A 25641-nucleotide genomic window follows, 5' to 3' on the forward strand; every position below is an offset into this window, starting at 1 on the left:
ACGTGTGTTTCTGCTTTCTTCTGCTAGTTTAAGCTTATTTTACCTTTTCAGCTACTTTGTTTTAGCATTTTTAGCTAATTTCAGCGGTTTTCAGATAAATTCAAGTTTTTCATGGTAATTCTTGCTACTTTCAGCCTAATTTACTTTTTTGATACTGTCAAGTTTTTCTGCTATTTCAGCTACACTATTTAGCTGTCTTTGTGCTATTTTTAGATTTTTCAGCCAATTCCACTTTTCTTTTTTTTATTTTTAGCTCTTTTCAGCTCTTTCCACTTCCTTCTGGTAGTTTAAGCTTCTTTCAGCCTTTTCAGATAAATTTAGCTTTTAGCTAATTTCCTAATTTTTGTGCTTATTTCTGCTTATTTAAAACTAATTCAGCAAATATGTGTTCTTTCTGCTTTCTTCTGCTAACTTAAGCTTCTTCTTTTGTTTCAGCTAAATTTCAGCTGTTTTTCAACAAGTTCTAAAGCAATAAGCATTCACACTGTTTCTCTCGTTTATTTTAACACAAACTAAAGTGAAAGCGGACGAACATCCTCAGAGAGCGGCGGCGATTCCATCATTTTTACACGTATTAAAAAAAAAAAAAAAAAAAAGCACCGTTCTGTTTCGGCCTCTGGATACAGACCTGTCGATCAGTTGTGATGTCATCAAATCTGCAGTTCCAGTCTGCGGATGATAAACCACCAGGGCGACGCGAACCTTCAGCTGATCCTTCAGCTCTCGGTTGATCTAGCAGAGACAAGACAAGTTGACGGTGACGCTGCTGCCAGGAGAAGTTCTGCAGAACGTCGAGCTGGCAGGACTCACGTTGTGGACCACGTCTGGAGGCAGCCTGGACAGGATCCGGACCGGGTACCCCAAGTGGGAGACGACATCCGCCACATTCTTTGCCACCTGAGGAGGAAGGCACGACAGCATGGGCGCGGCCTCCACCCACCTGGAGTAGTAATCCGTCACCGTTAAGACGTATCTGTGTCCGCTCAGCGTTGGAGGCAGCGGTCCTCGGACGTCCAGCCCCACCCACTGCCACGGCTCCGTCACCTGCAGCCACCGTGCCACGTCGGCCGGGTTAGTTCTCTTTGTACGGTGCTTAAACGGTTCTGAACTTACCTCGATGACGTTTTCAGAGACTTTACCGCTGGTCTGAAAAACAGGCGGGGCGAGTCGTTAATCGAAGACATCACGCACTCCGTACGAACGGTTTTATTTGAAACGATCAGAATAACTCACACTGGAGTCGTCGTCTGGAGCCCACTGGATGTTCTGCAGGCGAGAGCGAAGCGAACAGTTTGTAAATAAATTTAAATAAAAGAAAATTACATTTCTGCGAAACAAACAGGCAGCGTGAACGATGAGCGCTGAACGGGTTCGCTCAGTTTAAAGAAACTGAAGTGCTGAAGCTAAACACGACACAAAACTAGCTAAAAGAAGTTTTCAAGAGAAGCTCAAAAAGCTAAATGTAACCTAAAAGCAGCAAAAGATAAGCCTAAAGTGGCAAAAGGTGGCTAAAAGATGATAAATGCTATGTAAGGCAGCAAAAGTAAGCTAAAAAAAAGTTAAATGTCATTTAAAAACAGAAAAAGATAAGCTAACAAAAGCTAAATGTTACCTTAAAGCAGCAGAGTTAACAAAAAGTGGCAAAAGATTTGCTAAAAGTAGCCAAAGGTAGCCAAAAAAAGGAAAATGTTACCAAAAAGTTAACAAAAGGGCGTAAGGAAGAAGCAAATGCCACCTAAAAGTAGCAAAAGATAGGCAAAAATGGCAATACGCTTTCTAAAAGTAGCAAAAGGTAGATAAGATACAAAATGCAGCAAAATGTTAAGTAAAATTGGCAAAAGGCAAGCTACAAGTATAAAAAGATAGGTAAAAGTAGCAAAATGCTAACTAACAGTGTCAGAGTTAACTAAAAGTGGCAAAACGTTAGCTAAAAGTAGCAAAAGGTGTGCTAAGAGAAGCTAAATGCTACCAAAAAGCAGCAACATGTTAGCTAAAAGTGGCAAAAGGCTTGCTAAAGGCAGAAAAGGATAGGTAAAAGAAGCAAAATGCTAATTAAAAGCATCAAAAAGTTAACTAAAAGTGGCAAAACGTTAGCTAAAATTAAAAGTCTAACTAACAGTTTACAAAGGCTAGCAAGAAGCAAATAGCAGCTAAAGGCTAGCTCAAAGCTAAAAATAAAATGCCAGTTAAAGTTTCAAAAAGCTGGCTGAAAACTATCAAGTCTTCAAGAAGCTAAAAGTTTAAACTATCAGAACAGTAGCTAAAAACTAAAAGTAGCAAAAAGTAGCATAAAAAAAAGAAAAAGCAAGTTTGTTGATGATTTTAAAGAGAACAATGTTTTTAAAGAAAGGGAGGAGATTGTAATGTTTTTTATAGGGATAACATTTTTAAATAGAGTTAAATATTTTCAAAAGTATAAAAATTAAATATATAAAAAATTATAGTTCTTATCTTCTGTATGAGCTGAAGGTTTGGATGTATGAACAGCTAAAATAACAGGATCACAGAGTAAACAACAAATTAATACAAACACAAACGTGACGATGACGAGTTGCGTCACGAAGAGTCGAGCGGCGTTCACCGCGCCACCAAATGAACGGCTGAATAACCGGCCCGTCGCGCTCCGCCACCCACCTGCGGTGCGCAGTAGTCTCCATGAAAGAAGTGTGGAAACGACTCGATCTTCAGCAGCCTCTCGTCTACGATGACTCTCCATTTCTCCGTCGTCTTCGGCTCGTTGTCTCTGAAGACAGACGCAGAAATTTTGACACTTTCAGGACGTCCAAGTGTCCCCTGGAGAATCTGACCAGGAGACGACTTCTCGTGACCGTGCGGTCTCCCAGAGTTTGAAGCAAACAGTCACGGCTGGTTCGGTGCGACAAACGCAACATTAAAACGTTCAGCTCGATTACAAAAGGTGCGCCGACTTTTGTTCTGTGTAACTTTTATACTTTTCAAAATATTTACCTCTATTTAAAATAAAATTACCCATAGAAATACATTGAGATTTATTCAGTTCTTTAAAAAAAAACGTTCTCTTTTAAATCTGCTTCTTTTGATACTCTTAGCATTCAGCTAATGTTTTATTGCTTTTAGAGCTCATTTACAAATTGTTATTTAAAATTAACGTTTAGCTGATTTGGCTTTAGCTTCTAATTTGCTACTTTACTTACAGTTTGGTTGTTTTTCTCCTTTGTGTCTGTTTAGCTACCTTAAGCTAGAGCTTTGTTAATATTAGCATCAATTTTACTACATTTTGCTACCTTTTTGCTACTTTTAGCTTCTACTTTGCTAATATTAGCATACAATTTTCTACTTTTAGCTACTTTTAGCTTCTCCTTTGCTAATATTAGCATCAATTACTTAATTTTGCTACTGTTTAGCTACTTTTACCTTCTGCTTTGCTAATATAAGCATCTATTTTGCTACATTTAGCTACTGTTTAGCTACCTTTAGCTTCTGCTTAGCCAATATTAGCATACATTTTCCTACATTTAGCTACTGTTTTACAACTTTTAGCTTCTGCTTTGCTAATATTAGCATCTATTTTGGTCATTTACTTACGGTTTAGTTGGGTTTTGCTTTAGTGTCTGTTTAGTTATTTTAAGTTACAGCTTTGCTAATAATGGTATCAATTTTACTACATTTAGCTACTGTTTTGCTACTTTTTAGCTTCTGTTTTGCTAATATTAGCATCTTTTGTGGTTCTTTAACCTAATGTTATGCTAATATTAGCTTCTGTTTTGCTATTTTAGCTGCATTTTTGTCAACATTAGCTTCTATTGTGCTTTTTAGTTGACAGTTTTATTCAATTTAGCTTCAGCATCTGTTAATGTTCTGCTCCTTTCAGCTTCCCAGCTGCTATTTTTAGCTCGTATTCTGGTACTTTTAGCTCCAACTGCCCAGTTTAGCTTCTTCAGCACTCAGCAAATGTGCTGCGTTTTAACAGAAACGCACAATTTCTCTCATTTTAACGTTTGAATTAACTTTAGACTGGTTCTGAAAACGGAGTGTGCCACAAATTAAAAATTTTTTTGTGGTCTGTAACATTTATACACCACTTTTTATTTAATAAAAATGTTTATATTTCATTCGACTGTATCAAGTTTACAAACAATAGTACAAAAAAGTATGTTCTAGACACAAATTTGCAATATAAATTTAGATTTTTTAAATCTTTATATCTAATAATTAACAACAGCTCATTAAAGGACATTAAATGAAAGCTTGCGTACCCCAGGGCTTCTTCCTCGGTCTGTTCACTTTCTTTATTCTCTGCTGTGACCAGAAGGCTTGTTGAGGTTTGAGTTGATTCTTTCTCCGAGGCTTTAGCACCGGAAGTCTAAATTTCACCACAGAGGAAAAAAAAAAAACAACACAACTGTAAGACATGTGAGGCCAACAAGAGGGAACATCACCCAATTAAAGCTAAATATGTAAAAATGTGGCACAAAACAGAATTTGGTCATCTTGAGTAAAAGTCATGCCTTCACCTTTTGCCTCTTACGTCTTGGGATGACAGAAGCCTAGAGTAGGAAGTAAGATTAACATTTTATTCAGTTAAAAAAAAAACAAATGAAAAAGGTCAAAGCAAACATTTCACAGAGTTACTGTCAAACCAGGATGAATTTTTCAGTTCAGTAAATACAAACCGTTTTTCTCTGCGTGTCGCCGGAGGATGTGAAGATGGTGGGAACGGCGTCTTCTCGGAGAGTCGCCGACTTCCCCGATCTGTCGATGTACTGTTCCTCGAAGTGATCCATGCACAGCACGGAGAAGCGGTTCGGAGTCCAGTCCTTCCACTTCATGTTGGACAGCCATTTTTTCAGCTTCCTGGGATTGTACAGGGGGAACCTGCAAGATGTCAAAACCTATGAAACTGCACGGACACAAACCTCCTCAGAAAACACAAAAGTTCTATTTGTCACTATTTATAGTATCGATCCATCAAACTGGTTTTAAACAGTTTTAAAACGGTCATGAATCGTGTTTTAAGCCACTCTTCGGGAGTCTTTGCCTCAGACGGAGGAGTTCAGGTATCTAGGAGTGTTGTTCGTGAATGGTAGGACGGATCGGGGCCTCGTCTCAGTAATGAGGGCGTTGCTTTGGTCAGTCGTGGTGAAGAAAGAGTTGAAAAGAAAAGCTCTAGACTGTCCGGCCTGTCTACGTTCCAACCCCCACCTGTGGTCATGAGGCCTGATCATGACAGAAAGGATGAGGTTCCTACGTAGGGTGGACAGGCTCGGATAGTGGGAGGAGCTCCATCATCTGGGCGGAGCTTGGTGCAGAGCCACTGCTCCTCCGCATGGAAAGAGTCGGTTGAGGTGGTTCAGACGTCTGATTAGGATGCCTCCTAGACGACTCCCTTTAGGAGGTTTTCAGGGCATATCCCACTGGAAAGAGACCTGGGCAGAACCAGAACTTGCTGGAGGGATTATATATCCTCTATGCCTTGGGAACATCTTGGGATCCCCCAGGAGGAGCTGGAGAGGGAGGTCTGGGTTTCTCTCCTGGACCTGTTGACTCTGTGACCCGATTACAGCTAAGAGCTAAGTGGTGGAAAATTGATATTATATTTATTATTATGATTATTACAAAGTGTCCAAAGGTTTCTAATTAAATTTGTTATTTGTTGTTGTATTAGTGTGCAAACTTAACACTGGTTCATACTTTAAGTTTGGTTGTTTTATGCCTATGACTTAAATAAAAACATTATTCTTAAAATGATCAAGTAGGAAGACTAAAAATGGGAGAGAAAAGTTATTAAAAATAAAACTTTCAGAAAACAAAAACTCTGGATCAGTACTTCTAAAATTTCATCAGAACCTGTTTTTATTCATGGAAGCAAAACATTTAATAAACAAAGGCTTTTTCACAATGCCGTTATAAATTACAGTAATTATTCTAAATTTACGTTTATTTTACATTTTTTGATGCAGAAATCTGAACCCTAAAGGAAAGAGTTGCCAAACGTCAAGATAATAATCTGCCAGCTAACTACCCGTTTGTTATTTATGAGCAACTAATTTTTAAAAATATTTTAACTGAGAACTTACTTGAAGAATTTAACATCTGAATCGCTCGAGTTCTCGCAATTATAGGCACACTTATATCTTCCCATTTATTTATCTTTAATAAAACTAAGAGCAAACAAAAATATTCAGCTAATGCTAACACCGCTACACGATAGCTTTCACATCCGGGTAAGATTTTTCACAATAAAAGCGACACGCCTACTATCGCGAAATTAATGACAACAATGTCAAAATGTACGTTTTGTTCTGCTAGATTTGCAATTCTTATCGTATTAAATTTAAGTACAAATACAATGCATACGTCAGCTTAATTACTAAGGTTTTATTTTGACAACCATTATTTTGACACCCGGAAGTTGTTCCCTCCTCCTAATTTTTGTTTACAATGCAAGTTTTGTTGGGAGGAAAATATTATATTAGTTGCCACAATTGTACATTCATGATTCAATGTATTTATTTGTTTTAAAAAAGCAAAACAAACTGACATTTGGACAAATATATTTTAATTTCCCTAGTCTGAACCAAAGGCGTTAGTTTGATCAAACACTTAAAAATAGTTATTTTAGGAACAAATTAAAAAAGTGTTGAAGCTGCTCAGCTCCTTTTTGTTTTCCACTCGACTCTCCACTCATCCCAGTCCAGCAGAGTTCGTTTTACGTCCCATCCTGCAGCTTCGACGCCTAAAGAGTAAAAACCAGCATAAATCACATAATGATACAAAACTGAATATATTTAATTAAGCTGTAGGTTTAAACTAGTTTGAGTGAGGTCACCTTTCAGAAATGGCTTGAAATTTGCCTCCATCACCTTGTGACTCTCAAACACAATTGCCCAGAAACCTTAAATTTGTAAAAAAAAAAAAAAAAAAGAAATATGACTAATGAAACATTAAATAAAAAAAATAAAAAAAATTAGAGAAACTGTGACAACTTAATGTGAATGCTGAGAGCTGATAAAACTGCTGAAATTTACTGAAGAAGCTGAAATTAAGCTGTTAAAGCTAAAGGAACACTAGCTAAAATAAAAGGAAGAAAATGGACAAACAAAAGTAGCAAAACAATAGCTGAAAGCAGCAAAAACCTAGCTAAAATTAAAAGTAGACAAAGTGTAGCAACAAGTACCTAAAGGCTAACTAAAATACAGCTAAAATTACCAAAGGACAAATTAAAAACAACAAAAGCTTCATTACAAACTACATGTAAAAAAATTATAGTAACAAAAAGTAGCAATAAAAGCTAAAAGTAGTAGAAGACTAGCAATAAGCTAAACTAACAAAAGCACACCTAAAAGCCAAAAATAGCTTCTCACAAGTTATAGGAAACAAAAACTTCATTAAAAAACTAAAAGTAGAAAAATTGAAGCTAATTATAGCAAAAGAATAGCTAAATTAACAAAAGGGTGTCAAAGGTATCAAAAGTAACAGAACTAGCTAAATGCTAAAGAAACAAAAAGGTGATCTAAAGCCTAAAAACAGCAAAAGGCAAGTTAAAAGCTAAAAGTAGCATAAGGTTAAACTCATGGCTATTACTTTAGCTATTATAGCAAGCTAAAAGTAGCAGCAGATGACAAACTAAGAACCAGTAGCTGAGGCAGATTTTAAAGAGAACAAGGTTTGCATTTCTATGAAGAAAATATTTCTAAATAAAAAGGTCATGATTTTAAAAAGTATAAAGGCTACACAAAACAAAAGCTACATCACCCATCTACCGAATGAGCTGAAGGTTTTAATTCATTAATGACTAAAATAGAACAATGCAGGATCATACAGGAAAATAATAAACGATGCGAGCGCTGACTCGGCATTCACAAAATAAAAAAAGACTCACTCTGCTGCTTCGCTGCGGCGCACGGAGGGTTTCTGGATGTTGGACAGCTCAGCTTGTCGCTGAGCCACACGGCCTGGCACGTTGCTCTGATTTTATCACAAACCGATGCTTCTGGTCCCAAACACACACAAACACAGCCTGCCAGAGAGATAACAGGGTTTAAAATAAAGCCCAGATCAATGTATGTAAATCAAACAGCTGTTTCATGGACCAAGGTGGGATACCGTTTGTGACTCCTAACAGGAAGGGCCGGCTGTTCTCCTTCGAAGCCAGACTCAGTTCTTCAGAGCTGCAGAACAAGCGGCGAGACTCAAAACGGAGCTAAACGTTAAACGTGTAAAGCTTAAATGTAATTACCTCTGTACCACATCCTGCAGCCTCACTCCCAGTTTGATTGGAGCCGCTGTCCTAAACTCTGAAAACATTTCATTAACATAAACAGACTGAACGTCAGAGGTTTCGTTTGTGCCGTTTAAGTTAAAAAAGCTCCAAATATCCGCGTTCTTACGTACGCAGGAGAACCGGTTCTCTCCGATTAGCCTCCAGCGGGCTCAGGATCCGTTTGTCCTTCAGGTACTGCCGCAGAACTATCGAAAGCCGCGCTTCGTTGAAGGTTTCCATGACGACCGAGCGCACAGCTTTGTAGTTGGCGAACAGATGGAGGACGGTGAACAGGAAGAAGAGGCTGAGCGTCAGTCTGAGGGGAGGGAAACGCTGCATTTAAACACAGCAGAGCTAAATGTTAAATGTTCGGGTTGTTCACAGAACCTACACGGGATTATCAGTGACGAGAGGAATGAGCATCAAGCTGACCAGAAGTCCAGCCAGGTTCACCAAAGTCTCCTGCAGAAAACAAAACAAATATTAGAAAGTCTGGATCATTCCACGTCTCAGTAGACAAAGTGGAAGCTGATAAACGCCTACGGCACTAAAAAAAAAAAGATTTTACTGTTTATTTTTTACAGCGTGCAGGTGGTAGTTATACCTGACTCCCGTCTTTGGCGGAGATGTCGGCCATGTTGTCCCTGCGAGCCTGATGGACCGTCAGAGCGGCTCTGGTGGCGCCGCCGGCCACACCAACGACCGACTAAAGAGAACGAGCACAAACAGATCAGAGCAGAAGTTCACTTTTCCTTCCATGATGCTAAACCCGAGCTCTCGTCTCCATTTTGAATCAGACACTTCAGTTTTTCAGAACCGGGACTCAACATGTGACATCAGTCCAAGCTGGCTCCAGCAGAGGTGCACGTTTTAGTCCTTTTTATGACAAGATACTGCAGCTCTACTAATCAGTCCTTACCTGCTGTGCTCAGCTTTATAAACAACAAGACTAGGCCTGTCAAGATAACACATTTTTCTGGGCGATTGTCTCAGAAATTATTGCGATAAACGATAATATTGTTTGAAATTTGACAATAATTAGTCATTATTGTCAAATATAAAAATAAATGTTGGTTAATTTGTTTTGCGTGTACCTTTTTGACCACCAGATGACAGTATAAGACTGTTTGAACTGAAGGATGGATAGTGAGGGAGTGAGCAGCGTGTCTCTTTAAGAAAAATGGGAGGGAGGCCCCTTGACGTGACACGGGCTGTCTCTCCTTCCTTTTTTTCGGTTCTCAAAATGGTGGACGCTCGGTGTGGTTTGAGCTCTTTAGCATAGCGTTTTTCACACAAAGTTTTTAATTAAAAAAAATCAGTAAACAAGTTCTCGGCTTGTTTTTGCAGAGAAAAACAACTTTTTACGCGAAGGCACGGGTTTCAACTGTGAATTATGGAGCTTTGACAAGACGGAGGATTTTTCCCCAAGGTCGGCCTGTTAGCTTAGCTCGTAGCTTAGCTTCTCAACTTAGCTGCTTTTAATGATCCAACAACACAATTTTGGACGGTTAAAACAGATTTTAAAGAGAAAAGAGAAAGGGGGGGGGGGTCAGTGAAGAGCACCTTTTGTCATCCAGTGTCTTCAGTAGAAAGAGAGACACGAAGAAACGATCAAGCCGATAAATGAAAACGAGGTTGATAATTTTCATTAATCATGCGATTAATTGATTTATTGTTAATTGTGACAGGACTAAACGAGACACAATTTATCCTTTAGCCAATGGAATCCAATCACATGTTATATAACAAATATTTTTGTTTAGCCACTTTAGGATTTTAGCTACTTTTAACAACCGCTTTGCTACTTTTGGCTTCTAGAAAGGCTTTTGAAGCGAGTCTTTGGAAGGGCACTTCCTGTGTAGTTCTGGTGCCGGTCCAGATGAATGGTGAGAGTTGCAACAGGAAGGGCAACGTTAAGTAAAAATTGTAAACAAACATGTAGATCTACGACTGCTTCACCGGATCGGTCTGGGGTCACAACGACCCGGTTAACCAGCAGGCGCCGGTGATAAACGGACCTGTTGGCTGATGATGTGCCGTGACGACGTCTGATAAGAGACTGACAGAAAAAGAAGCAGCAGCTAACCTTTTGATATTTTTAGCTTTTAGTTAGAGGTTTGCTACTTTTAGCTAGCATTATGCTGCTTTTGGCTTTTAGCTAACGTTCTGCTTTTTTAAGCTTTAACGACCCAATTTCAGTTTCTTCAGCAAATTTCAATGAAGTCATTAAACACGAAGGATCCAAACTTTTGAATTTTCTCTTATTTTGCTTTCCAGGGCGAAACAGAATCTCTGACGCAACGTTCCATTAAGCTTCTTTTTCAGGTTTTTAAGTTTGTATTTTCCAACTTGGAAAACTCCAGAGCATTTATTTAGAAGTGAACAAATGATCAAAATAAACCTGACGTAAAGTAAGTCGCTAACTTTAAGACTAATGGAGCTCCTGCATGTTTAGCTCCCAAAACAGCTGATTACCATGTGATCTGAGAGTAGGTGGAGTTAGTTTTACCTTGAATATTCCTGCAGTGCACACAATCAGAGTGAAGCAGGCAGGAAAGTGCGGAGCCAAGATTTCCATGAACATCGCCACGTCGTTGAGAACGTCGGCAAAAAGTCTAGTGAGGAGCCAAAAACAAACGAAAGCGGAAAATAAGTCACAAAACCAGCAGGAGTCCGAGCGTGGCAGCGTTTGGATTCTTAATGCAAACCTCCACTTTTTGGCTTCAGAGTCCAGCTTACTCCTAGAACACAGAGAACGTCATCTTTAAAAGTAATTTATGTTTAAAAAATAAACTCAAGTTCCACAAAACTCTGCAGGACTCAAACCCACCCTTTTCTCCAGGCGAAGAGAATCCTTCCCAACATGCCGGTTCCATCTGCAAACAGGTATTTTTTAAACAGCTCAAAGGATAATTTGTTGTTTTTTTATTTGTTGCATGACACTAAAGACAAATGGGCGATAATGTTTTTTCCCTGTTGACAGATTTAATTGAAAGTAATCGTTGGATTCTTTGACAAAGTACTTCAAGCTGGGACTTGGATGTCTTCTGGCCGCCGCGCTGGGATTTCTGAAGGGGCCGAGGCAGTGAGGGGGTCGAAGCCAACCCACCCCTGATGTGCCTTCGTCCCACGAAGCGAGGCAGTACCAGAGGCAAAATGGTCGACTAGTGAAAAGTTAAAAGCAGCCGAGTTCTGCTCCACACCTCTTTTGGTCCCCCCCGTTTCTTCAGAGTAACTCAAGAGTTGTCTCTGAACAAAAACAAGTCTGCACAAAAAAAAAAACTTGAGACGGAAATGGTTCCCTTCTCAAAGAGTTTCGTTAGCCTTCTTGCTCCTCCGCTGTCAGGATAAGAGCAACAGGATTAAACAAATTTAAGTTAAAAATATTTTATTTTTATCTATAGGTGTAGATTCTTCAAGGGAAAAGACGTTCTCTGCTTTTTAAGACCCTAGATGATGAGTGTTTTTACTCCGTAAGTTACGTTAAAATGCTAAAACAAAACCCTTGTCCACGTCTTCATAGTCTGGGGCTGCAGTTCTCTAGATTTGGTCTTTGAATGGGCACCGGTGACCCCCACGACCCAGAAAGGAGGAAGCAGGTGGATGGACAATCATCTCCACATCGCCTGCAGTTGGTCCAGTTTTAGCAGATTTACGCTCAGAGATCTTCCACCCAGATGTTCTCAGTGCAGCTGAGGGTTTTAAATTACAGCTCAGAGGGGACTGGGCCCACGGACTCTGGACCAACCTGAACCCAAACTGCAGAGTCTATACCAGTGAAGTCTAATCGTGGACCTCAACGGCCACTCTCCCACGTTTTAGTTGTTTTTCTGCTTTTCAACAGGTCTTCAAATTCTACAAAAGCCTGTTAATCATTCATTCAAATCAGGTGTCAAAGCAAAGAAACATCTAAAAAATGCAGAATATTGGCCCTCGAGGGCCAGGACTGGGTTTGGATGTTCCCTCGTTTCACTTTGTTTTGGGGCCCATTTTATTGTACATGTTGCTTTTTCCTGTTTGTTTTTAACCACTTTGGTTAACCACATGAATAAAATCGGCGCTGGTAATCGACAGGGAACCCTAGACCTGGAACTACTGAAGAGTTTTACCTCGCAGCAGCCAGGTAACTGTGGCTGCAGCTACAGTCGCCTCTTGGTTTCCAACACCAACACCTTTTAAAGAAGCCTGAGTGGCCAGAGTCCCTGACAGCGAGCTGGAGAAGGCCTGACACACACAGAGAGGAGAAATATAAACTTTACACTGACCAGAATCATCTCAGTGGGCTTACTGTCTCCTACCTGCACTGTGTCCCAAAACTGGTACTGCAGGTAATCGTCGCTGACACTTTCTGGGAAGCCTTGAGGCAGAAAAACGCTCTGAAATAAATTTAAACTTCTTAGACAATGTATGAAAAGCCAGCTCAGTCAGAAACTAAACCGCTCCTTACTTTAAAAAATCCAACCACAGAGTTGCCTCTTGATCCTCCTTCACCCCCATCCCTCCTTCTCTCCATCCCTCCATCCTTCACTAAATACTTCCAGGACTGAGCGCTGCCATATCTCTCTGTAGCTAAAACCAAACCCGCGTTTTCCTCCATTTCTTTGGTTCTTACTCATTTAAACATAAAAAAAAAAAAATTACGACACTGAAGTCTATAATTCATTTAAGCTCGTGTCTACGTGTTTTTGTTCGCAGCCGACGTGTCATTCTTTACGGCTTTGTTTATATTTGTGGCATTTCCGGGTTTACTTCCGCGCTCGCCGTTTCTCGAGTTCTCATTGGTGGGTTGGGAGTTGAAGGCGGGGCTTAAAGAAGCACTGCTGACTTTTTAATACGCTTAAATTTTCATCAAACTTTGAACTTCATGTGCCACGAAAATGATAAAAATACTGGTAGAAATATAACCGAACTACAAACATTTTATTTTACTTGGATTATTACGTTTTTTTTTCGAGTAAATTATTAATTCAGATCCATAAAAATACAAATATCCTTTTAGCATGCCACTTTATTTATAAAGCACTTAAACGAACAACAAGGCAAGCCAAAGTGCTGTACTTTACAGCACAAACAAAACAAGCAAAGGACACAGGATAAAATATACAGGTCCAATCCTTTAGCAAATATCTGTATTTAATAATGTTTCATAACTTTATAGTCAAAAGTTCCTTTTGACCAATGTCAATTTGTTCCAAAGTTAAATCTTCCTTTTTGTTTAATTGCTTCAGTTTTTCAATACTTACTTTTTCTTCAAAATCCCCATCATTAAACTCACTTTTAATCTTCCTAAAACTCAAAGGCTCTGTTGCTGATGAGTGAGAGAATGGTTTGCAAAACAACTATTGAATAATATTTTTTCCACTTGTTTTTTTTTATTGTTATCATTTGTTATAATGCTACTTTAGGACTTCTTATCTATAGAGTTACTACACAGACTTGTTATGTTGTTTATTTGTCATATGCAGATTAACACAGGGTCAACAGTGCAATGAAACGTTCAGGATGAGAAGAACTGATTTGACTCGTTAATAAACAATACAACAACAAACAAACAAACAAAAAAATACTAAAGCATGCAATGTGGATTTGAAATAAAAGTACCAAAAAGTGAAAAAGAAATACAATATTTACAAGTCCAAAATAAATATAGTAAATATAGAATTGTTGGATGTAACTGGGACCCTGTGTACATAATTTCGTTCCACCACATGTACTACATGAGGTGCGAATGACAAATAAAGAACCTTGAATCCCTTGAAACAACAACATGACATTGTTGGCATTATATACTTGGTTATTTCTATAGCAAATAAATAAATGGTGAGAATTAAAATAAAATTGATGCTTGTATGAGTCGGGTCAAAAATGTTTTCTCATAACTCCTGTGGAGTTTAGAGCGTCACGTGTTTTGTGTGTTAGCAGAAACATGTTTCCGTGACAACGTTGGTGTCGTTCACCGAACTTTAAAAATAAACCGTATCCTCCTCTGGGACGTCTTTCCTTCTTAGTTACAGCTAAAGGTGAAAAAAAAAAAAACTTGTTTAAAAAAAAAAAAACACAAACAGTTTGAGTTTGATTTATCATTATTTACATGGTGTCTGTGTAGATTTATATCTTACTTAAAAGCACAAATACAATGATATATATATATACATAATTTTATAAGATATTTCTTGTAAAAGTTTAGTTAAATATTTGACATATGCATCTGAGCCACCACTGAAAACAGAGTTAATTTAGCAATCAACACATTTTGGAGGGAGTTCCTTTAATTCATCACCAGATTCTCGTGAGCACAATATTTACAGCAAACAACAGCCGAGTCATCTGGACGGGTCGTTTGAAGTCTCGATCGAGGCTGCTGTCGGACAGAATGCCAATCTGGGGCACACGCTCCAGAATCAACAGCTCTGGCAACAGGAACGTGCATATTCCTCAGATCTTTTGAGCAGAGGTGAACCCAGGAGACACTACAGGACGATTTATAATCTGCAAGACGCGACGAAATCTGTTCTCACGGTCGCGTTTGCGTGACGAAAATTGCGCGCCATTTCTGTGCACAAGCTCCTGGTAGAATTTTTTTTTTTTTTTCAGCAAAGGTATGTGCCAGGTGTTGCGTGATTGGTCAGAACTTTGTATGTGTGTTTTTGTGGACAAGTTGCTGAAGTACACTTCTCTCATTTCTACTCTGCTGAGGAGCAGCTGGCCAAGGCTGTTAGAAAATATGGACATATTTACAACTGGTGCAGCAAAACTTATAAAGATAATCAAGGAAAAATACATGAGAGACACTCAAAGAACTCGTGGAATGAGATAGCGTTGAGACACAGGCGGTTCTCTGTGAGTGGGGTGTCTGAGATGGGGTACGCTTTGGCCGGACAGCGTAGACACGTTCCCGCACTGCGTTCTCTTTGCAGCAGATTTTCATAAAAGCCGTCCTCGGTTAACAACAGAAATACCAGATCTTCCTCCTGCTGTCGCCGCTGCCGCTGTGACGTTTCCTTTTCTGCGTGACGTCTGCAGCAGTAGGAAGTTCTCGCTACAGTTTCCTCTTCAGAGCATAAAATATCCACGGGGAAAAGAACGTCTCTTAACCACGTCAGCGAGAAAAGAAGTCTCACGACTTGTCCTAATTGCGATCGAGTGAGAAAATCTGGTTCGTCCAGCTACAATCAAGTAAAATACATGGTTCCTCCCAAGTTTGTGTTTACAGAGCTGAAGCAGGCCGTCTTCTGTGGTAAGAGACGTATTCAACTTGTCTGAGTCAAAGGGAGTTTCTTTTCTCTGGGTCAGAAAGAAGAAAAACACAAACTGGACAAGTTCGGGTGAAATAAGTTGCTGTGATTGTGACGTTTACCTGCTGGTAAAAATGTAAAAAAAAAAAAAAAAACTGTGTATTCTGTACATGTAAACCAGTTAGTCTGTATGCTTCAGCCTCGGGCGCTGCAAGTGCAGACACACCCTTTACCTTCCTCTCTGGAATGTGGTTTGGAAAACAAAAAATAATAAAAGAGGGTTGTAACTCCTCAGGGTTTATCACTGACAAGTTAAAGAGGAAGTCTTCGCTGAGAACAGAAGACTGAAGGAACGAGTGCAGCAGAGTGGACGTGAGGGAGGACAAGAGTAAAAAAAAAAAGAAAGAAGGCAGAATTCAGCCTCAGTGAATGGGCGTGGAGGTTTCACAAAGAGTTTCAGTCCAGATCGTCCTTCCTGTCATTCTGCAACTTTTATGACATCAAGTTTTCACACAGAGGCCGGCCACCGTCAGAGGACTCGTTTCACTTCAACGGGATCAGGTTTGGATGTTCAGGAGGGAGAATTTCCTGACTTTTTTTTTTAAAGAAAGCGCGCTCGTCTCCTGTGAGAGGAATCTTTAGGGAGGAACACAGATAATAAGCCTTACTCCTTTATTTATCTCTTGAAACTGGACAAACTCGGCTTCACAGAAGCTCAGCCTGAGGAGTGGATCCAAGACACGGCAGAATTTGACCAGGTTTGTGCTTTCAATAAGTCATTAAACAAGATTTAATTTGATTACACACCAACACCAACGCACTTACTACACACTACAATCTGCTGGTCTCAAAACAACCCAACACTGGATCAAATTTGGGCTTTACCTCAGCAGTGTGGGGTCATCGTGTTGACATATGGTTTGCCAGCTGTCTTGTGCCGCATTTGAAACTAAAAAGACACGTTCCTTATTAAGTTGATAAGGAACGCACTTTGTTCCTTTATTTTTAGAACCTGCACTACCCAGTTTACAGGTAATATACGAAACAGGCGAAACAGTGATCTGACCAGGGCTGAAAAATCTGTTTGATTTTCAGTAAGTGGTAAAAACAGAAAAATACTTTGGCTAATTACAGCTGCTCGGCAAATTTCAAGCACAAACGAGATAAATTGTGTTTCAAGTGAAAGGGAAACTTCTGAACATCTTTGCTGGACTTCGTGAAAGGAGCTGAAAACGCTGAACGAATCAGAGCGCTCGTTAACCGCCTAAAGCAGCGAAACACAAGCTAATACTAGCAAAAGATTAGCTAAATGCTAAAAGTAGCAAAAAGGTAGTTATTTAAGTAGAAACATGGAAATAACGTCTCTCTCGTGATTATTTTCTGGATGTTAGGGAAATTAGGTGATGATGTGATTCAGCAACTTTTATGACAGGTAATAGCAGTTTTCTCTACTGAACCCTTAGCAAAAAGTAGTTTATTTAAGTGTACTACAAGTATACTTATTTTACAGTAAAAATGAGGAAGTGTACTTAAAGTTTACTTTTTATAAACTTGATATACTTAAAAATAATACAAAAATGTCCCAATTTAGTCCTAACAAGTATTAAATCAGTATACTTTTAGTACACTACAAGTTTGGTGTGCAGTATACTTGATATACTTATAGTTAACTTAAAGTATACTTGCAAAAATAAACTTCAAATGTACTACTTTTTGTTAAGGGAAGAGTTGGCGACATTGATTCCCAGTCGATCAGCTTATATGTGACGCTGGTAGATGTTCAGTTGATGGCATTACTTTTACTAGAAACACATTTTATCGTGAAACTTGGACGATGACGGGATCTAGCAATAGGACAACAACAACTACTCTTCTAGTGGGGCGTTAGCAACATTGCTATCCAGTCAGTGGTCCTTAGTTTACCTAGTTTTCTGGAGTTTAAAAAAAGAATGATTTGTTGAATTAAAATTAGACATTTAAAAGTTAATTTTAAAAGAGCAGCACAAAATCTGGGTTATTAGATAATTAAAACTTGTGATGGTGCTAGCTAGATGGAGCTAAACACTATTAGCTTCAGTTAGCTAGCGCCAATGGATGTTATTTTAGGAAACCAAACTCTTCTGGCTTAAAACGGTGGGTACACGGATAGGGTCAAACGTTTTGACCCAGTACTTGGTCTGGTCTAACCCAGTTTATGACCCAGCGGCTCTAACCCAGCAGTTCTTAGTGTGTAGAACAGCTTCACATATAACCACGTGGTTTAATCAGTCATCTCCTGTTGGTAACCTACGACGTTCACACTCCTCAGATGATTTACGCATGGTTTAATATTACACAACAAATTCATTGCAACACCGCTGTTGCATTTTCTTAAGGAAAAAAAAAAATATATGTGCCAAATCTTCCCATATGTTGTTCTTTGATCAAAGCAGAGATTAGATAAAGAAGTTTTCTAGTTGCCACGACGACCAATCAGCCAGGCGAGCCAGCAAGTTTTTCAGCTTCTGTCTTTTGTAAAAAGGGAACGATCGTCTTGTGACACCATCCAGAAGTTTCTGTTTCAAAAACTGTGACCTCAAAAACTCACAGGATTATGACGTTCGGTCTGGATGTTTTGAGGAACAGGCAGGGGAGACGTTTATTTTCAACTCAGATCAGTAAATTACAGATATGCGACACCGTTTTGTTAACCTTGAATATTAGTGTAAAGTTTTTGCACCATAAAAACGTAAAAATGGCTTAAATTTAATCAGTTTTGAAGGAACGTTACGGAAGGATGTCCTTCAAGGAATGCCAGGTCTTTTAATACTTTTCTGTCACAGCTGTATGGAGGTCTTGCACCAACACGAGGAGCTACAAAAATAAAACTAAACTTTATTGTAAAACAAAACAAACAGCTGGCGTGGCAGAACTTACAACTGAAACTGCAGACTGGTCACGAGGAGGCACGAGTAGAACCGAGTGCTCCACGGATGATGGAGACCGAGAGGTCGAACGACGAGAGAAGAAACACCTGGTACGATGACACGGGGACCAGGTGAGGAGTTCCCTGGAGCAAGGAGCAGAGACAAACTGGGCAAGGAAAAAAAACCAGTGAGGGTGACTGAAGACATGGTGGAAGAGCCCAAACCACGTGAAATATAATCAGAAAACAGAAAAAACAAAACAAAAAGGGAAATCTAGTTGATAAACAGCAACATACCATCTGAAAATAACCATGTAGATACCAACACTTTCTCCATAATAAATAAAGTTACTTTTAAATTTATTTAGGACAAAGCAGAATTTTAGTTAAAATCTGAGTCAAAATGTTTAACCAAGCTTCCTAAACTCGTCTTTTGCAGAAATGTCCTCCCAGCACTTACCAATGGACACATTGGGAGCAAATGGCGCCCTGATAACCCACGGGTCGGCTGATGGACCAGGTGACGAAGAGCGCGGGAACGCGGGGCCCCCGGTGCTGTTCTGCAACCACAAGCACCACAGGAGACTGGCCGTGTGCAGCGTCATCTGTGGCCTCTCCTGCATCGGAATCCACGCGCTGAAATATTCATTCATGGTGTTGAATCTTCTCTTTATATATTCAGTAAAGACTCGGAACTAAACCGAGGTCCAGCAATGAAAAGGATTTGAGTTCCAGATGTAATGTGTGTAAATCCTTTATTTGGATACTGCTGTTTAAAGGAAATAAAAACAGTCTTAAAAAAGATAAAAAGGTCACATGATAAAGAGAACCATCAACCTAACGACCAATCATTAGTGCCCTGATGGCCGCTTGTTATTCGCAGAGGGCTGAGTGATACTGGCAAGAACAGCATTGTACGATGGGGACAGCTGGACACAGAAAAGAGCAACATCATCAGGCCGGGACTCTGCAGTTTACTCATCTGCAGACCAGAGGTCACTCAGGGATGAAGATGTTCACATCCTTCATGGAGAGGAACGTTTATTTGAGAGGAGTGAAGGAAGCCATCTTTGTGAAGAGAACCCGCCCACCATTAAACAGGGGCGGAGCCTCTGTGTTCAACTGTCCCCCTCTTACAATGCTGTTATTGCTAGTACCATATTTTTTGCCGTACACGTCACATCAGTCCAAATACGTCTAATAAAGTGGAAAAATCCATAAATACGGTACTTCGCCGTATAAGTCGCATCTGTTACACGTCACCGCTGACTACCCGGAAATGTGGGCCGATGCGCCAAAAATCGATTGGCTGCCAAATGGCGGCCACGGGAGCGTGCACGGGAGGACTTTAACAAGATTAACACTTAAAAACAATTATTTGTTTGCTCAAAATTATAGCAAAGGTGTGTCTCAGTCTAACTTACTTATAAACGCACTTTAAAGGTCACATCAGCTGCATTTAACCGTGGCGGCGCAGCGAAATTAAGCTGATTTTGACGGTTGCTCCAGGCATGATCCCGGAGCTGGACAAAAGTGGCAATATATGGCAAGCCGATTTTGTCATTAATAGCCTTTTTTTTTTTTTTTTACCTATTACGTGATACAACGGCATGCCATACTACTCGAGTGCCAGCTAGCGGCTGAAAATGATAGTGTTCAATATTTTCAGTCAGAATGAATGAAAACGTCATATCTCAGCCAAAAATCGGTTTATTAATATGAGAAAAATCTATAAATGAGTCAATTTGGCGTAAAAGTCACAGGGCATGCAAATTATGCACAAAAATAACTCCATGACTTATAGGCCGAAAAATACATGATCACTCAGCCCTCTGTGAATAACGAGCGGCCATCAGGAAACTAACGCTCGGTCGTTAGGCTGACGGTCCTCCTTTATCATGTGAAGAGCAAGTTCTGGATGTCAACAGAGAAGTGGTTGATCCACTATGAGAAGGTGCCGTTTATAAGACTGAGTTTAGTGCAGCTCCTCAGACTGAACAAGTCTTTGGGATAAAAGACGAAACGTTTCAAGAAGAATCCGTCCAGAGGACCCGACTTAAACTTTTGTAGATTTTTCTACCTGGATTATTGAGCAAGCATCAAAATAGCATTAGATCGTTTTAGTAGTTATTCACCAAAGTACACTTTTAGATGTTTTTGTTTTAACTCGAAGCAAAAGCTTCTTATGTGAAAATAATCCATCAAGAGGTGAAATGTGAGATCAGCGCAGGTTTCTCCGTGGAGTCTGGAGGACAAACAGCTCAGTCTTTCGTAAATAAATAAAGCTGCTGACAAACGATGGGCGCGGCTGGTTTACAATTAAAAAAATGTTTAAATAGGTTTCGTGTTTCAAAGTAATCTCACTTCAGGTTGAATACTACCAGAAGAGCTCACAATGTATTTTTCTGTGCGGATGTAAACACTGATCTAATCCTAAAAAGCACATTTGTTCGTTCTGTTTCAGGCTGAACATGCACGGGGTACAGAAAAAGCTAAAAATCTCTCTCGGCGAGCAAAGAAATGGAGCGTCATCTCCATTGTGACGTGGGTCTCCATCATCGTCTCCATCCCCATTCTGATGGCACTTTTCTCGTATCTCGCCACCTTAAAGGACTGATGAACCCAAACGGGGGGAACGATCCTGTGAAATATCGTTTGGGTTCTGTGAAAAGGACTGAGCTAACACAAAACTAAAAAACAAAATAAAGACTGCGCCGTCTTCATCCTGCTGATGGAAAAACTGGTTTTATACAAACAACCCGCCTTCAGCTGAAATAACTTCACAACTTTTACATGTATTATATTTATTTAACATCTTTAAATGACCATATAAAATCCGGTATTGCCTATAATTTAAAACATGACACAAACAGGTGCATTCGAAAGGTTTTCTGCATGCTTTGACCACAGAAATCCTAAAAAAAAAAAACAATTTCTTTGTCTTTGAGGAGACTATGAATGAAAATAATCCAGATTAACAAAAGAAATGTGGAAAAAATAAACTAAAGAGGCTGAAACCTTTCCAAACGCACTTACACGTGTCAGATTAGAGCAGTCATGCACCAGTTTTGGCTCGATTCTTGACGTATTTTGTCATTAAGAGTAAAATGCTCATCTTTACTACACAAATACAAAGTACTACGATGTACACACCAAGTACTGGGCGTCCACTGGAGACAGAATGGCATGGTGAATATGGCAGCGCTTTAAAACGCGAGTCTTTCTGTGCCAACGTTAAACTGGCATTATTGCATTGTTACGATTGTTAAATGTATACATTTATTGTACTTTTATACAAAGTTTTTTTTTATAATAAAACTGGGTATTTGGTGCTCTGAGTTTTTACATTTAAGGCAATATCTTTACTACAAAAACACACTTTTGAGACAAAAATATGAGCTACTGAGTAAAATAAAAACACCACAGCAACGTACTTGGCTTGATCATGTCTGTGGCGCGCCAAGAGGTCGAAGCTTTTATAACGGACGCCCCCACAAACTAAACTATCAGCCTCCGTCCTGCGCGGAGTCAAAGGTTTAAACAGTCCAGAGTCTGTTGGAAACTCTTCTGATTGTAAACACAAACCTCTTGCTGGCACGTTTTAGTTAGAATTACTGTTAAAAAAAAAAAAATAGCTGCCATTATTATAAACGACTCCATACTGCTGCAGAAAGAGCAGCCGGTGACGATGAAGCTGATCAGGAAACTACATCCCGACTCTTCGTTTTAGGGACCGGCGCAGAGTGGAAAGTAAAAACCTTAAACCACGTAATACAAAATATTTAAGATAACGAGTTTTGTTTTCCTTCAGTTTCATTAAAACATCCACGATGGACAGCAGAGGTTTGTAAATAAGAACAAACGTACGGTGCATGTCATTATCTTTATATACGGGTTCTTGTGGCGTAACGTCCGTGAACTTTCAGGCTACAGACGCTACGAGAGAAAACCTGAATTATTTACTTGGAGCTTGCCTTCAGGACGAGACGAAAGAGCTGGTCCGGTCTTTTACAGTGAACTTCCTTCAGCCGTCCCTCTGATCGTGGATCAGCCACAGACTCAACTCGTCCAGTTTGGTGCAGAGCAGCGAGTCCACGTCCTGGACGGTGAGGGACGGCTCGTCTTTAGGGACGCCGCTGCGTCTCGTCCTGGAGGAGGAGACGCCCGCTTTCCCGGCTCCGACAGGAACTTTCTTTAGTTTCCTGACCGTGCCGGCCTCCAGGAACTCCAGGAAACGTTTGCGCCTCGGACCGCACCAGGACTCGGAGCCGTTCTTGCGATTGAGAGGCACCTCGAATATGGTTTCCAGACGGCTGGAGAAAAAAAAAAGACCAAAGTAGAAGCAGGTGGAAGAGTTAGGACTGTAGACAAACGTCCAAACAAAAGGTTTTTAAACTTCTGTTCAAAACGTCACGTTTTACTGATTTATTTACTCTGCTGCCACCGTCTGGTTGTTCTTGGATTCTCCTCACGTTTTTCCGTTTTATTTTATAAACGTGTTATAAGGAGAGCATTTTGTACAGAATGAACTTTTTTAGATGTAGAGATGGGCAGAGGCTCAGCAGTCTGTGACAATCTGAGTCTAAAAACAGAAATAACGACTGAAGAATAATGCTCTTCATAAATCCACCAAAAGATTAAAACAATCTGGAGAGCTGAACAACACAGTCAACACTGCATGGTTGTGATCTTTGGGCCCTCAGGGGCCACTGCATCAAAAACAGGTCTGGTTCTGTTCTGGGTTCATGAACATAGTTCACTATGCCATCCACAAATGATTCTTAAAGCTCTATCAGGCAAAGAAGAAGCCAGATTCATGCAGTGTTTTTATTTATAAACTGCAGATGCGGTGTTCTCTGTGCTAAAAAGGAGAGGGACCATCCAGTCTGTTATTAGTGCACGGTTTAAAAGCCTGCCTCTCTGATGGTATGGGGGTGCATCAGTGTCTCTGACACGAGCTGTTTACACGTCTGGAAAGGCTCAGTCGATGCAGAGGACGCTAAACCACGAGCCGTTTCTGTCACAGCAGCAAGGCCTCATGGTCCAAGAGTCCGGGTGCTGAACGGGCCTGCCTGCAGTCCACACCTCTCGTAAATATTAAAAGAATTGGAGCACCATTAAAAAAAATCTACTTTGAAAAATGAGCCAGGATTAAGGCTTCAGACTCATTTGAGCTTATTTATGTAAGTACGTCTGTGATGAACTTACCTTTCAGGGGGTTTGTTGAAATTCTTATTTGTGTAAATTTCCTCTAAACTAAACTCCTTCTTTTTCAACCTGCGGAGTGACAGAACAGAAGAATGCAGCAATGAACAAATAAACATCTGGATAATGTAACGTGTTGTTAATCTCAGTGTGACCCAGCAGGATTTGATCATTTTTCCACACGATGACCAGGTTCAAGGGCGAGTTTTGTTACAGTTTAAATTATCTTCAAGGTTTGTCTCCACTTGAGTATCTGAAGTCTTAAAGCTCGGAACGCTGAGCATGTACAGCACCTGTACCTTTCCCACACTCTTGCAATATTCTAAATGTTTCTAAACAAAAAACATTCTAAAAGCACAAAAATGTCAGGATTTCAGCTCTCTGTCTTCGGCTGCTCTCTGTCTTCGGCTGCTCTCGGCCACGCCCACTTCTCCGCTGCAGACACACGCTGCAGGTGTGGGCTGCACATGTGCACCTCTGCAGCAGGTGCTAAATAATTTAAAATAAAAACTCCATGCCGATCGTGCCGCTCATCCATCCATCAGCCAATTGTGCGTCATGTCCAATCTGACTTTGAAAAACCGTGACAGAGCGAGTCTGAGAAAAACGAACCGCGAAGTAACGAGGGACTACTGTGTATTTGTACAGTCCAATACTGCACTGTTCATACTTGCATTATAGACATTATTTTATTTGCTGCTGTGATAATACGTCTGCATATTTCACTTTTAGACGCTCCATATACTGGGCATATAAATGCATACATCTGTATTCTCCATACTCATTCCCTGCGTTTATCTGTAAATAACTGGTAGTAATACTTTATTGTGTACTGTCGGTTGTACTGCAGTTTATTGGCTCTGTACCTGTATGCTGCACAATGACAATAAAGTTGAATCTAATCTAATCTAATCTAATCTAATGTGGTGTTTAGAGAAACAAAAAGTAAAGTTTAGTTACCTTTGAAAAGATTTTTATTTTATTTTTTTACTTTAACACCACATACAGCCGACGGTGTCGTTTTTAAAGTGCTTTATAAATAAAGTGGTGTTGTAAGTTTAAAAATTATTTTGACATTAATTTGCCAAGGAGCAGATGATGGGGGTTAAGGGCCTTGCTCAAGGGCCCTTGAGCAAGAAGGCAAATGAAGGTGGAGACAGGTGTGGGTGCTTCACTTTTCCCACACACATTTTGATGTCGTCGGTACCAGGAGCTGAACCAGCGAGCTTCTGATCACAAGCCCACCTTCTCTAACCTCTGCACCACCACTCCCTAATCCAGGGGTGTCAAACTCCAGGTCTCGAGGGTCCGAGTGCTGCAACTTTTAGAAGCGTCTCTGATGCCACACAGCTGAATCATATGACTGAATTAGCTTCTCGGTGCAGTCAAGTTCTCCAAAGTCCTGCTAATGACCTCCTCATTTGATTCAGCTGCGTGGCATCAGAGACATCTAAAAGTTGCAGGACTCCGGCCCTCGAGGCCCGGAGTTTGACATCTGTGCCTTAATCTGTTATAATCCGACATATCTAAAGTACCTGATGGGTTTGGGCAGACCCATGGGTGTCAGGTTGGCCTGAGGTTTGGGTAAAGTTCTACGGATCTTGATGGAGGACACCTTTCCTCGTTCCTCACGTTTCTTCACAACCTGCGATAAAGAACGAGGAACTTTACCATTTATGAAACTCAAAGATGTAAACGTCGCTGTCAACAAAAGATCTTCATTAAAATTTATTTTCAGAGGTATTTTAGTCTTTACGTGGCCTCCTGCAGATTAGCATTTTAACATTAAACAACAGCTGCATCTATGAAATGCTCGTTTCAGTTCTGAAGTTAAAATAACTAATGTAAATTTATTATTATTATTGTTACAATAGCTAATGTACAGTTATTATTGTTAGTTACAGTAACCAGTGTACAGTTATTATTATTATTGTTGTTGTTGTTACAATAGCTAATGTACAGTTATTATTGTTAGTTACAGTAACCAGTGTACAGTTATTATTATTATTGTTACAATAGCTAATGTACAGTTATTATTATTGTTATTAGTTACA

The 25641-nt window shown here is 39.9% G+C and overlaps 3 protein-coding genes across 4 annotated transcripts in view; 1 reads left to right on the forward strand and 2 right to left on the reverse strand.

Moving 5' to 3' along the window:
* Positions 1-6551: 6551 nt before the first annotated feature.
* Positions 6552-12963, reverse strand: rusf1 (RUS family member 1). The gene is made up of 14 exons (XM_037688712.1): positions 12690-12963; positions 12541-12618; positions 12352-12466; positions 11073-11118; positions 10951-10983; positions 10752-10857; positions 8847-8948; positions 8634-8704; positions 8374-8558; positions 8219-8276; positions 8086-8150; positions 7862-7999; positions 6809-6874; positions 6552-6715 (listed from the first exon to the last, which is right to left on the reverse strand). The coding sequence occupies exons 1-14, from the start codon at positions 12837-12839 to the stop codon at positions 6630-6632; spliced, it is 1299 nt and encodes a 432-aa protein (XP_037544640.1). The 5' UTR covers positions 12840-12963; the 3' UTR covers positions 6552-6629.
* A 2849-nt stretch (positions 12964-15812) lies between these two features.
* Positions 15813-21440, forward strand: LOC119421854 (transmembrane protein 265-like). 2 transcript variants are annotated; one of them, XR_005187379.1, is made up of 3 exons: positions 15813-16235; positions 18822-19036; positions 20847-21440. XR_005187379.1 is itself a non-coding variant. In XM_037689219.1 (2 exons), exons 1-2 carry the CDS (start codon positions 18824-18826, stop codon positions 20997-20999), a joined length of 366 nt encoding a protein of 121 aa, XP_037545147.1. In that variant the 5' UTR covers positions 18821-18823; the 3' UTR covers positions 21000-21440. The 2 variants fall into 2 exon arrangements, 1 of the variants encoding a protein (XP_037545147.1); XM_037689219.1 differs by lacking the exon at positions 15813-16235 and having other exon boundaries at positions 18821-19036.
* A 966-nt stretch (positions 21441-22406) lies between these two features.
* prr14 (proline rich 14) overlaps positions 22407-25641 on the reverse strand; it is an 11750-nt gene continuing 8515 nt past the window's right edge. Inside the window, exons 6-8 of the mRNA XM_037688603.1 lie at positions 25123-25232; positions 23591-23659; positions 22407-22695 (exon numbers count right to left, since the gene is read on the reverse strand). Coding sequence (XP_037544531.1) covers positions 22407-22695; positions 23591-23659; positions 25123-25232 — 468 coding nt within the window. The remainder of the gene's footprint in view (positions 22696-23590; positions 23660-25122; positions 25233-25641) is intronic.

Source organism: Nematolebias whitei, chromosome 15 (genome assembly GCF_014905685.2).
Source record: "Nematolebias whitei isolate Nwh7 chromosome 15, NemWhi1, whole genome shotgun sequence".
Lineage (NCBI taxonomy): Eukaryota > Metazoa > Chordata > Actinopteri > Cyprinodontiformes > Rivulidae > Nematolebias > Nematolebias whitei.

Bases quoted from the DNA above. Each gene is read 5' to 3' on its own strand.
- rusf1 (XM_037688712.1), bottom strand. From the start codon at position 12,839: ATGGAGGAAAACGCGGGTTTGGTTTTAGCTACAGAGAGATATGGCAGC. The intron at 12,467-12,540 runs GTAGGAGACAGT...TGTGTGTGTCAG, and splicing joins AGTTTTGGGACACAGTGCAG to GCCTTCTCCAGCTCGCTGTC. The intron at 8,277-8,373 runs GTACGTAAGAAC...AAATGTTTTCAG, and splicing joins GAGAGAACCGGTTCTCCTGC to AGTTTAGGACAGCGGCTCCA.
- LOC119421854 (XM_037689219.1), top strand. From the start codon at position 18,824: ATGTCCTCCCAGCACTTACCAATGGACACATTGGGAGCAAATGGCGCC. The intron at 19,037-20,846 runs GTGTTGAATCTT...GTTCTGTTTCAG, and splicing joins CGCTGAAATATTCATTCATG to GCTGAACATGCACGGGGTAC.